This window comes from Vanellus vanellus, assembly GCF_965231255.1.
Source record: "Vanellus vanellus genome assembly, chromosome: 16".
Classification (NCBI taxonomy): Eukaryota; Metazoa; Chordata; class Aves; order Charadriiformes; family Charadriidae; genus Vanellus; species Vanellus vanellus.
This window is the reverse complement of record NC_138921.1, coordinates 15,830,577-15,843,649: the sequence shown is the minus strand read 5'-3', so window position 1 is coordinate 15,843,649 and position 13,073 is coordinate 15,830,577. Positions and strand designations below refer to the sequence as shown.

Below are 13,073 nucleotides of genomic sequence, written 5' to 3'. Positions count from 1 at the left end.
AATAAAAATTATAGAGAGAAACTATGTAATAGCTGGTAAAATGCTTAGTGTTAACATCTGTAATTTTTCTAGAGATTCTATGTGTAGCTATTGATAAAGTACTGTGTGTTTTCAGTGCAAAGTATTTTGCAGAGCAGAGTAAGTATCATTTGCCTCATTACAAAGAGAAGGAAGTTGACACGCAGATAAAATTACTCAAAGATGCTGCTCAGGGTGCAGAGCCTGCGGTTCAGCCTGACTGTCTCACCTCTGCCTGATGTCCTCCGCTGGTCTTCCCCCCCCGCCTTGTCTAAGTGATTGCCCACACTAACTGTGTGTGATGTCAATTAATCATACAGAGCTTTTATTTGAGCCTTTCCAGCCTTGTAGGTCAGGGGAGTCTTGCCTTGGGTGATATAAACATGGACTCAAAATTTTGTCAGCTTCCTGATCTGTGGCTTTTATGATAAATTCTGTTGAACAGCACAATTTTTATCTTGTGCCTCATATTCAAGGCTGGAAACTAGTAGAAGAGATTATTTACTGATCAGCACAGAATAATTTTAAGCACGGCCCTATGGCTGTAGCCATTTGCCAGCCTGGTGGTCACCTGCTTCCTGCAGAGTCCAGTGGAATAAGTCCTGTGTGTTTTATGTGGACACAAGTTTTGGTCAGAATGATCATATTGTTCAGATTCCTTACAGAAGGCGTTTTGTTGCACTGTGACTTGACTACTTCTTGAGCTATGCAAATGTGGGTATTTATATTGCAAAGGATTTGGGGGATTCTTAAGGTTTTCTAATGAGTGATCTTAAATTTAAACCTTAAGAATGTACTAATTGGTATATTAGCAATATTGGTAAGATGAATGTGTTAAAAAATTTTAAAAAATACTGAAAGATGAAGGAAAGTGACATTTTAATCATTGAATTATTGAAATGTAGAATTTGTGTTTAAACAAGCCATTAAATGCTGTAGATGTAATGATCACTTTCTGTTTTCATAGCAGTCTAGATTTATCAGAACTTGCAAAAGCAGCTAAGAAGAAGCTTCAGTCTGTAAGTAAAACTTCAGTGTGATGTGTGACACATCTTTGTCTGGACCTGGCAAACTCTGTGCTTCATCTTTCAAGCTGGTTTCAGCTGCTATTAATTCCTGCATAAATAAATGTCAATTCTGTAGCAAGTTAGAAGTCTGGAAAAAAAACATGAAAATAGGCAGAAATGGAGGAGCAGAGATGATGACAAATCCGTGACAGAACAAATATGTGTTGGTCTTGTTTGGGGTAGTATCTCTAGCTCTGTCTCCCCAGTACGGAACCTTAAACTTTGTCGTTTGTCTTGCTGTCATCTATTTTATATAAATCTGTACGTTAAATGTTACTACTTACCTTTAACTTTCTGGAAAGCCAGAACAGTGTATTACTGTCAGCTAACTAGTTGATAGTAATGCCAGTTCACTAGTTTCACTAAAGTGATAGTGACCAAATCCTTGTAAAAATTAGAGTGGGGATATGTTTTCCCTCTACTTAAAGCTTTTAGCTGAAGCAAATGGTATCAAAGGGTAAAAATTTTGCAGCTGGGGAAAGAACAATCCTGGTGATATTATTCTATTCAACAGTGTCCATTTTTCTCTAAAGGTAATGCTTGTGGTCATAAAAATCCAGCTAAGCAAGCCAGCCTGCATAGAACTGGTATTCAAATAGTAATTGATAGAAACCAAATACGAATCCCACTTTAGAACTGGCTTTCTGCTGTTAACATGCTGTTAGTGGCTACTTTAAATGCATCGCTAGCTAGAAATAGAGGGATTCCTGCATTGTATTTTTGCAAGTTGTGGTGGGTTGACCCTGACCAGCACCAACACAGCAGGACTGGGGAGAGCACAGGAAGAGCAAAAGCAAGAAAACTCATAGGTTGAGATAAAGGCAGTTTAGTACGCGAAGGAAGAGAAGAAAACCAAGAGAAGCAAACGAAATAGCTGAACATCTCCCACAGGCAGACTGCTGCCCAGCTACTCTGAACAGCCACCTTGGCAGCCCAAAACGAAACTGCTTCTTGCTCCACCCCAGCTTTTATTGCTGAACATGCCATGGTATGGTATGGAATATCCCTTTGGCAGGTTCTCATCAGCTGTGCTGGCTGTGTCTTGTCCCAGCTTCATGCCCACCCTGAGCCTACTTGCTGTTGGGTGGTGGGATGTTCAGAGTTAGGGGAAAAAAGAGAATGCCTTGATGTTGTGCAAGCGCTGTTTGGCAGTAGCCAAAACAAGCTAGTGTTACCAACGTTGTTTTAGCCACAAATCCAAAGCATGGCAAGCATCATGCAGGCTCTTGTTAAGAAAGTTAGTTCCATCCCAGCCAGACCCGGTACACAAGTAAATATACTGGCTTTATCTGGGTTCAAGAATGATGGCAGCTGCTTTTTGGTAAAGCATTTAGGACTCAAGCTCTGGAAAAAGCGGGTCTGTTTTTCCTGTAAACAAAGCTAAACCATAGGAAAAGCGTTCGGTTTTTCACCATTTTTAGTACAGCTTCTCCCACAGATGGAAGATCAACCATCTATTTGGGCTTGCTTATACTGTCAGTTAGTTATTAAGTCTGGTACCCATTACTAATGTTAAGGCACTGTACATCAATGAGTGAAACATCCACAAAGCCCTGTGACATCTTAACTTCATGTCTGATCTTCCAACAGCTCTCTTCTTCCTAACACGAGTATCTCTTTTGAACCATCTACTGTAGGAACACAGTTTGAAACATGCAAGCATTTTGTGAGCCTTCACTGTTCAGTTAAGCCCACATCTACAGTGGCATTTGGATACCTAATTCCCACAATAGGTCTACTTCAGCCCAAATACACAAGGTCCTTTCATGATCAGGTAGGAGAGAAAAAAAAATAATCCATTAACCAGTAAAGGAAAAGTGTAGAACAGTATTGTTGTCTCTGTATCTAGCGATCGGGTGGTGGTATGTGTCTGCTTAATGGATTACTTTACTATGCAGGCTGAGAAAACAGCAATTATATAGGCTGAAAAACAGCCAAGCGAGGGCAGAATTGTGCTCTTATATTTTCTGTGTTATAGAGGTCTTCCTAGGTTTCATTGATTTTTCAAGCCGTAATTATTCTCTTCTACCCTTAGCTGAGCAACCACTTATTTGAAGAACTTGCCATGGATGTATATGATGAAGTTGACAGAAGGGAAACAGATGCAGGTGAATGAGGCTTTCTGGAACGTGAATAAAATAGATCTGAATTGTTAGATTACATACAAGATGCTACTGCAAGTATATGTTCTGTTTAAAGTACTTTTCTATTCAGTAATTACTGATAATGGTAGTTTCTTTGTCTTGCATTGTCTGAAGGTGACGTTAATTGAAAAAATCTTGTGTTTTTACAAAGTAGAGAACCCTCTGGGGAAAAAAGCCTTCCTTTGAATTTATTGTGTTTGTGTTTGAAATTGTGGTCTTTTATTCTTTGACAAGAAATATTGTCAAATAGTACAGGAAGGTTATTCCCTCTGGTTTTTTTGTTTTGTTTTGTTTTGTTTTTTTCTCTTCCCTGAGCAGTTTGGCTTGCTACTCAGAATCATAGTACGCTTGTGACAGAGACCACAGTGGTCCCTTTTCTTCCCGTAAATCCTGAATATTCCTCAACCAGGAATCAGGTATGCAGTCTTCTTGATACTGTAAAACTATTTTTATTTAATGGCCCTGGATTTCTAACTAATGTCGCTTTACTGTACTTAATTTACTGTAGAAGAGTTGCATCTACTTGTAAAGATATTAAAATAGTTTCCCATTTCCCCTCCCCTGGAGTTCTAAGTAATGTTGCTTTACTGTACTTCAATACTGTAGAAGAATTACATCTACTTGTAAAGAAGTTAAAATAGTTTCACATTTCTACTGTCCCGGAGTGTGCAGCTGGATAATTTAAATCACTCTTTTTGCAATAAATGCAATTGAACAATCAATTCACTGTAGGTGCTGTAGTCTTAGTTTTACCTGGGAACTCTGCTGTTCATGTAATACACAATGTACTTCTTTCTTTTTCTGCATAATTCTGTAATTTAGGGAAGGCAGAAACTGGCTCGATTTAATGCCCATGAATTTGCTACACTAGTTATAGATATTTTAAGCGATGCCAAACGAAGACAACAGGGGAATCCTCTCACTGGTTCAAAAGGTGAGTATTCTTTTGGTTGTCGGCTCTTCTATGTGCAATTCTTCAGTAGATTAATCAATACCATAGCCTCATTCAGAAGTATGGTATGAATGAAGAAAGAATTTTATACTGTTTTTATAAATGCTAAGAACTAAATCATGTGGATAGCAGGCTATTGACAATATGCATTAGGCCACCAAAATAATGCCCAAGTACAGGAGATTTTTCTATTACGGTTGGTATTTGTAATATAGTTAAATCAAGCGGGATATGTGCAACTCAGGAACATCTTTTTATGATAACTTAGTAAAATTTTCCAGAATACTGCTGTGCAGTTTTAGATTGATACTTCTTTTAATTGGCAGCTAGGTTAACTGTTTTAGGTGTTGGCTTTCTTGGCTGCTCTATACATGCATGACTTTGCTGTAATCTAGATGCTCTTCAGCTTATTGCTGATTTGCCTTAAAAATGTTTACTTTCTGTATTTCTTGAGCATGATAAATATCAACAACTACAAATATCTGTGCCAACAACCAGACAGAGCCATAGTTCTAGCCATGATGGTGTGAAACAACATCTGAACACTACTTCTCCCTTTTGAGGGAAAATACAAAAGATCTTTTCTAACTTTCAATTTTTGACTATATTTTTCATTTGAATGTTGACATCCATTTGTCCAGTGTAGTCTGGTTTGTTTTGGTTTTTTTCCTTATGTGAATTTTATTAAGCTGCTAAAGCATGATTCTCCCCACTTATTTAACTTGGCTAAATACTCACAAGAAATGAAAAGACAAAACCATAAAACAGCTTGACATTTTGGAAAATAATAATCCATACCTATTAGGTGGATCTAAATTAGTATTTTTTTAATTGGGCTACTGAAATAATACTTTATTATGGCATGCCTTCTATTGTCTCTGAAAATCCTTTCTGATTTTATTTTTTTTAAATTACTTTAAAGTGCACACTTGCATTTCTTCTCCAAACTTACTAGTATGTTTCTAAATTGTGTATGTTGATCTACAGAAAATGTGGAACTGATACTCAAATCAATCAGCAATCAGCATAGTAGTGAAAGTCAAGATAATGACCAGCCTGATTATGACAGCGTTGCTTCAGATGAAGATACAGATCTTGAAACAAATGCAGCTAAATCAAACAGACAGAAAGTAAGTTTGAAATACTTATACACACACCAAATTTTATTCATAAATGTAATCTGCAGTGACTTTCCCCTTGTGAGGGGATTTAACATGCATAAATGAACAGAAAAATACTATTTTAATTCATTTTCACATTCATTTGAGAATCACGCCTCAGTTATGAACTTTAACAAAATTAAGCATTGTGACTTAAGGAATTTTTATTGTAAATAAAATGCTCCTGTAGAAAAGTAACGTGTTCCACTGCATGTCTGGAGATATAGATCTAGTTTGCACAGATGAAATAATTGGATCTACTAAAACACTCTTAATCAGTGAATCCATGGTATTTCACAAACATTTACCGCTTCCTACTGAAGAAATATTTACAGCAGACCAGTAGTGACTGAGTGTTTTAAACCATTCCTGAAAATAACGCAGAATGGTAAAAATAGCGGCAGTAAACCCAGCAGTTGTAGTTTAATCTGCCCTGGTAACATGCACACTGCATAATTAGTAATCTGTCTTTTATGACTTTCCAGTTCTTTATTGCATATTTAAAGAAAATCCCTATGAAAGAGTATTGTGTCACAAATTCTGAGACAAATGTTTTTGTGCATAGAGGAGCTAAGAGTTGATTGACATCAAATTGCTTTCATATTGGACTAAAATTATTTTAATGAGTGGATCTTATTAATTTGAACTTAATTTGAGCCATGATTCCTTTAAAGTAAGTACATGAAAAGCTGTCAAAATCTCATTGTCTTGTTTTCTTTTGGCAATCTGTTTCTCAATGGTGTAAGTGTTGTTCTCTTACTGTTTATAGAGCCTGGATTCAGACTTGTCAGACGGACCAGTGACAGCCCAAGAATATATGCAAGTTAAAAATGCATTGGTGGCTTCTGAGGTAAAGATTCAGCAGTTAATGAAAGTGAACATCAACTTGAGTGATGAGCTGAGAATCATGCAGAAAAAGGTAACAGGCACAATAGTGTAACCCTTTCATCTCTTGATGTATTTTGACTAGAATAAAACTGCCGAAACTGAAGATGCAATAACCCAATATTAGGATAGTGAAAAAAATTATTTTAAAATGGAGCTACTTTGGAATCAGATAGGAGACTATAAATGTACATGTGCAGCACATGCTTTGAATGTGTTATTTTTTGGTGGAGGTGATGATGATCTGCTTAGTTCATTTTGATGCAAGTTTTCCAAGTGACAAGACAGTTGTGCAAGTCTTGTATATTTTTAATGTCTTGCTTCAAGATAAGCAGTTTTCAACACTGAGGAAGTAAGCGCTAACGCACATTATACCTGTGTGCACATATATATATAATGTACTTCCAACTTTTCAAGTAAATACGTTGTGTTTTTTTCCATTAATAAGCCTAGGTGGAATGAAGGCAAATTAAAATTCTAATACAGTTTGACAGTAGAAAATAATTTGAAAAGTGTCAATACAGTATAAAGTTTTTGTATACCAGGAGGCCAAGATTTATTTGTCTACTTGCGTTTGAATCTGTGGGAAATAGCACATAAAGGATATAGTGGTAAACACAATTACTGCTTTAAACCTTCAGTGTGAGTTTTGTCTAGATAAGGGTAAGGTAGAGGTATCTCATTTACAGTATGAGTTACTATGTATAGATAGTCTTATACAAACAGGAAACTGAACATTTTTTGCTAAAATCCTGAATTTAAAGCTCCAAAAACCCAGTTTGAAAGCCAGACTTTTTAATCCTTATATAAACAAATCTACAATTTGTTGAATGCTTTGCCATTGTTCTGGAAAATAGAGATTTTTGTGGGGTAAAGGAAAATTTATATCTGTATTGAGTTCACTATCCTGTCTGTCACGCTAGCCTAGCACGGCTCAAATTAATTACTTCACCTACTGTTAAAAATCCTGCTTTCCAAATAATTACAATACTGCAAGACTTACAGTACGTGCTGCAGAAAGCTGTCTCCTTGTAGAGAAAGTTGCTCAAGCTGTGCTTCTGCAGAGGTGAACCTGTGCCGAGAGCTCGTTTCTCCATTGTTCTGGGGCAAAGAGGCTGATGCCTTGGAGAGCGGTGAGAACTGTTGAGCTCTTAGTGTCTAGGGCCAAGCTGATTCAGCAGATTCAAATATCTTTGTCTGTTTAGTGCCATCCTTCTGTTACAATTGTGTTCAGCCTTTCAGATGTATTGGAATGGTGAATACTGAGAGGAACTTAAGAGATCTCAGGGTGTTTCCTTGGTCTTTCAACAGCTTGTACTGGTTAAGCATTTCTCCGCATCAGTTCCAATTAACTTTTCACTTATATTCAGTTTCTTTAAAGAAATACAGTCTATTTAGGGTTAAAAAAATAATCTTTAGGGTGTATGAATGAGATTTTAGTATATTTATGTGGTGTAGCAGAAGAGAGATCGTTGCTGTGCTGCAGTTGAACCTGTTCTGGAAGATGGCATAGCCAGGGCTCACTCACCTTGAAGATGAGTTGCATTAATTTTATGTCCTGATGATGTACGTAGCTATGGGGCTTCTTTAACTTCATGGTTAGTGGGTCTGGATTGGTGAAGAATGGATATAGTCATGCGTCATTGCAGGATGCGGGATGGGAGGAAGGGGTAACAGCTGGCTTTAGCACAAAGCTACTGGGAACTTCAGTATGGTATGGGAGTTCTCTACTGAGTTATTTGTGGCAAGACACCACTATATTTATTCTACTTCAGCAATTCTAATGCAGTAGATGTCATTCAAGAGTCTCTTTTTTAATCTATCTTTTTTGTTATTTTCTAAGCAAGGGCTTAGAAGGTCACAAACTAAAAAAAATTATCCACTTTATGTATCACCTTGTTAGCCAACTCTGTATCTAATCTCTTTCATGGCAATTACTAAGCAAAAGATGCTAATTAAAGAAGAGGCAAAGCTACACTTGATGAATGTCACTTTAGAGTAGATTCTTCCTAAATAAAATTGAAAATAGTTCCATTAATTTAATGGGTATTTTAGTGGGAAAAAAGGCATTTTTTTTTTAATGCCTGTGGATTTTTTTAGGTGCTTATAGGTGGTTAAAAGTTTGGTCTGAGTTTACATTAGCTGTTGGCTAAAACTGCACCAAAAGCATGTTTATAAAATGTGGAAGAAGTTTGGAAGAAGGAGACTATAAAGTTGACCTATTTAATTGCCTTTAATGTCAAACTCTAAAGGTGTAGGTAGTTTGGCTCCTGGCAGATCCTCAAATCTTAAGACTTGATGCATCTTACTACAGAGCACACAGCAAGTGGAGAGAAAAAGCATAAATTATCTTGATAGAAGTCTGCGCATTCGATTTAGAGTTCTGGGAAATGCTCTAGGCAAAATAGGACATTTTTGACAGAGATAATGTTCTTGAAGGTTCATATGATGCGAAGTAAATGCAAGTAGTAAATATACAATTTCCTGTTTAAAAGGCCATCAGCTGTTTGAAATATTATATTCAGTCACTGTTAGAGATTTGCTGATACTGACTTTGTTTACATCTTTTCTTAATGATGTGTTAATATAGCAAACTTACTCTGGGTAACTCCACAAAAAAAATCAGAATTGTTTCATTTTTACTATCCATCAAATACATAATAAAAAGCTTTAAAATTATTTCTTGTTGGCTTCTTAGAAAGCAGTAGCTGATACTTAATTTTCATAAGCTGAACTCTCTTCTTGCTTTGCCGAGCAAGCTCTAGTTTTCTTTGCGCTGCCTCTGGTGTCTGTGCTGTAGTTTTGGCATTTTCAGATTTCATAGGCCTTATGTTAAAGTCCTCTTTTAAGCTCTTGTAATGACCACTGAAATGGATCACTTTGCTTGAAAACCTTTTGTTGACAGTCCTTACCCCCACAACATTGTTATCTTATACGGTTCATGTGCTGGTAGAGCCAGGCTGGAAGAAATGGATTGTGTGTTTTTAACTACAACAGCCAATTTTAAGATCTAATTTAGCTTGCATCCCAGCAAAGACTGCTGAAAATCAGCACATAAGTACTTCCAGATCTGGAACATAGATGTTTCTATGCTTATACTAAGCAAGTCAAGTAGATTTTGAAAAAGAATTCAAACTCCAGCTACTAGTAACTGGATTTACTAGACAAGCTGACAAGCGTGTATTGTATAGTCAGTTTGCTTTTGACGCTTGCTATTAGAAAAACAAAGTCCTACTGCTAAACGTTTCTTTCAGCTTCAAACGCTACAGAGTGAAAATACCAACCTCAGAAGACAGGCCACAACCAATATATATCAGGTCCAAACTGGTTCTGAATACACAGACCCTACCAACAATTCTTCTTTAAAGCGGCGACCATCTGCACGGGGTAGCAGACCCATGTCCATGTATGAGACTGGATCAGGTCAGAAACCCTACCTCCCCATGGGAGAGGTCACATACCCAGAAGAAAGCATAACAAGACTGCAGCCTTTCCCTCCACATGTAAGTAAAACTGCTGATGCTTCTGCATTTCTTCTTACGTTCAGCTTTTCTGTCTATTCCAACTGTGCTCATTTACCAGAGCTGCTCAACTGTCTGCTTCGGAGTGAATTTGAACTGTAAGAATTGTTAATGTTTGCTGTATTAACATGTCTGCAGGAGCTTAATGTTTTGAAAAGTAAAAGCTATAACAATTCTGGAATATGTAAACTGGAGCTTTTGGCTTCTGCTCAGCTGTTTCTTTTAAGCACAATATATATGCCAAATAGCAATGTGTGGCTGTTTGAAAACCAGGAGGGGGGAAAAATAGTATTCCAAGATGGTAGGTAAAGTTCATAGATTTCTTTCTTGAGACATACAGGCATGTGCCAATTTGTGGAACTTCAGAACCACCTTTCAAAAATAAAATTGAAGCTAACTTTTTCATTAGGCCACCAATTTCTTACTCTGAGTTTGGAAATGGAGGCTGAAGATGGTTTAGATCTATTGAACAAATTCTGGTTTTGTACTTTCCTGTACGATGTGCTAATAGTGGAGAGGGAGTTCTGTATCAGCCACAACATTTCTGCACTGACGTGTTCACACTTTAGATAAGTGACCCAACACACACTAGTGCTTATTAAACTCAATTTTTTTTGCATCTTTTTAGATTTCCCTGTGGGCAGCAATATGGGATCATATTTTTTAGGAACGTATTTAATATTTATGGATTTGTTTAAATACGTTTCCCTATTGTTAGCACTATCTTGTATTTCCTTCCAGATAAACAATTAAGCCCTTTAAAACATATTTGGAAGTTAATGGGTTTTTTGCCTGGCATGAGGGAGGGCAAATGTTCCATGCGCATTCCAGAGAAGACAGTTGAGTGCACCAGTTAATCAGCGCAGAAATTTGTATGCTGGGGTTTTCCCTGCCTTCAATTAAATTAATAAGAACTTTCAACTCTGAAATCTGGATCATTTAAATTATATTGGCATGTTGATATAAAGGCAGTTCTGGCAGCCGGAAATGTCAGAGTTCTTTTGTATGTGGCAATGTTTGCAAAACATGACCGTGCTTTGTGTAGGTCCTTTGGTCATTTGGATTGAAATTTGGATAGAAGTAGTGGTTCTGAAGCATAGATTTGTTATGTGGAGTTACTTAATTTGGTATTATGGTGAACGGATTTTATTCTCTGTGGAATTTAGCACCTCTGGAATATCAATATTAGAATTAACATGAAGCCAATTGTATTTTGAAGGAGTTAAGTCCACTCAGACTTAGCTAAATTCTCAAAATCATTCTTGCTTTATGTCATCTCCATGGTTTTATGAATGTTCCTTTATTTCAGTTAAGAATTTATTTGTGTTTTGTTTTTGGTTTTCCCGAGTGTTTTTCTCTTTCCCATTTTTAGATCGGGAGGAGTGCGTTTGTGACCTCCTCTTCATCTCTACCTTCCTTCCCCTCCACGCTTTCCTGGTCAAGGGATGAAAGCACACGAAGGGTTAAGTACCTTCCCAATTGGTCTTTTACCTGGAGGAGGTGGCAAACTCCCTAGAAGCCATTATATGCCTCTGCCTTCTCCCCTTCTATGCTGACTAGCCTTCATGCTTGCATGAAGTGGTATTTCATCACTTTCTGTTTCTTCTGCCACATGCTGTGGATACTTGCCTCTCTAACTTCACAATGGCTAAAATCTTTAGCATTTAACACCACGCACGGTTACTTCAGATCACTTGTTCAACTGCATAACACTGAAAACAGCCAGAAGACAAGTTGGTTGCTGTTTGGGAAGTTATTTCACAGGCATTCACTGATATTTCATAAGCCAATATATAACTCTTCCTACTGACTAAAATGCACTGCATGAGGCATATGAAGCGCACTCTAGCTTTAAAGCCTGCTTTCTTTGAGGGCTGCCGGTTTGCACCAATCCAAATTGGAACTATTGACCGTTTATCTTACAGATGTTCATTAGTTTGTTTGAAGTAAGTTCTTTAAGCATTCAAACAGATAGCCATTCATATTGCTCATTTAGTATCAGCTAGCCTGCTTTCTGCTGACCTCGGTAGACGAAAGACTGAATAAGCATGGGAATTGTTTTTAGCAAGACTCCTTTCAGGACAAGATTAGAGACACTGAGAGTGTGTAAAGGAAGCTTATAATGGTGTTCCATCAGGATCTACAAAACTTTGTTCTTAGGGTTTTTGTTAGCTATGGTACTGACTAGGCAAAAAATCGCAGTGTTCCCAAGAAGCATAAAATGCATTCTGTAAGCTTATGTTATTCCAAAGACACTGTCTTTTGCTGTGGCCTTGTATGTGAGGTGTTAGCTATTTGAAGAAGCCTTGTCCGGCTTCTTAAACTTTTTTTCTTAAACACTGTTCTCTTTTTGTATAGGGGGACACTTAAATCTGGTCTTACTCAAATTCATTTGCTAGAAGTGAGCATAAAATGCCACCTTGCAAAAGGACACATTTAGCAAGGCAAACTGTTTGACAGAATAGTCTGTCCTTGACAGCTCCTTTTTAGCCTATGTTTTATTTGGGATCCTTGAACTAATTGCAAGTTACATATTCAAAGGAATGGAAAAGCACATTGCATTTGGAGCTGTAGAATAACATCTGTTTTGGCTGTGAAGGGGTTGTGACTGAAGTAAAGAACCCTGAGCAGGTATATCTTAATGTGTCACAGACTAATGAAAGCTGAAGATGAACAACTCATAGCTTTTACGCTGCTCTTTGACCAGCCTGAGCTACCAGCTTGCACTGCTTGCAGAAAGTACCCCCCATCATCAGAATGAGTTACTACCTTTCGAGGTCTTGCTCTGACTAAACCTCTTTAACTTTGAAGCAAATATTGATACAAGGTCCTTTGGGCCGTTTTTAGATGTTTATGTCTCATTTCTTAGGAGATAATGAGTAGCTTATACCCATTTTGTTGTATCACATGTTCAAGATTTAGGCTTTGGTTATTTCTGTGTTAAAACAAGACTTTACAAGAGTAAACTGGAGACAGAAATACTTGTTTCTTTGTAATACTTAACTGATTGTGAAAAGATCTTTCAAGAAAAGTGCTGTCTTTTTGCTCTGCTTTTTCTGTGTGTTAATAGAATGAAATCAGTACCGTCTCATTCTCTTTCTCAGGCAAGCATTGCAGAGTCTCTAATCAAATTTTACTATATAATACTAAATTTTTCAGAAAGCAAGTTTGTGTGTTTAGATGTTGAATGGTCATACTCTGGCCTCTTCCTGCCAGGGTAAAGAACCTTCTTTTTAAATTCTTGTGTCCCCACTTTATTTTGACTGTATAGTGTTTGGCTATATCAGTTGAGAAAATAGATTTGCAAGTAGGGCTAGATGATAAAA

The 13,073-nt window shown here is 37.2% G+C and overlaps 1 protein-coding gene across 2 annotated transcripts in view; it reads left to right on the top strand.

The window, feature by feature from the left end:
- GIT2 (GIT ArfGAP 2) overlaps positions 1–13,073 on the top strand; it is a 33,011-nt gene that overhangs the window by 9,599 nt on the left and 10,339 nt on the right. The window contains exons 9-16 of one of the 2 annotated variants that reach the window (XM_082491680.1): positions 986–1,037; positions 3,121–3,193; positions 3,548–3,645; positions 4,052–4,163; positions 5,169–5,311; positions 6,111–6,260; positions 9,481–9,729; positions 11,120–11,209. In XM_082491680.1, coding sequence (XP_082347806.1) covers positions 986–1,037; positions 3,121–3,193; positions 3,548–3,645; positions 4,052–4,163; positions 5,169–5,311; positions 6,111–6,260; positions 9,481–9,729; positions 11,120–11,209 — 967 coding nt within the window. The remainder of the gene's footprint in view (positions 1–985; positions 1,038–3,120; positions 3,194–3,547; positions 3,646–4,051; positions 4,164–5,168; positions 5,312–6,110; positions 6,261–9,480; positions 9,730–11,119; positions 11,210–13,073) is intronic. The other variant, XM_082491681.1, reaches the window with a different exon arrangement.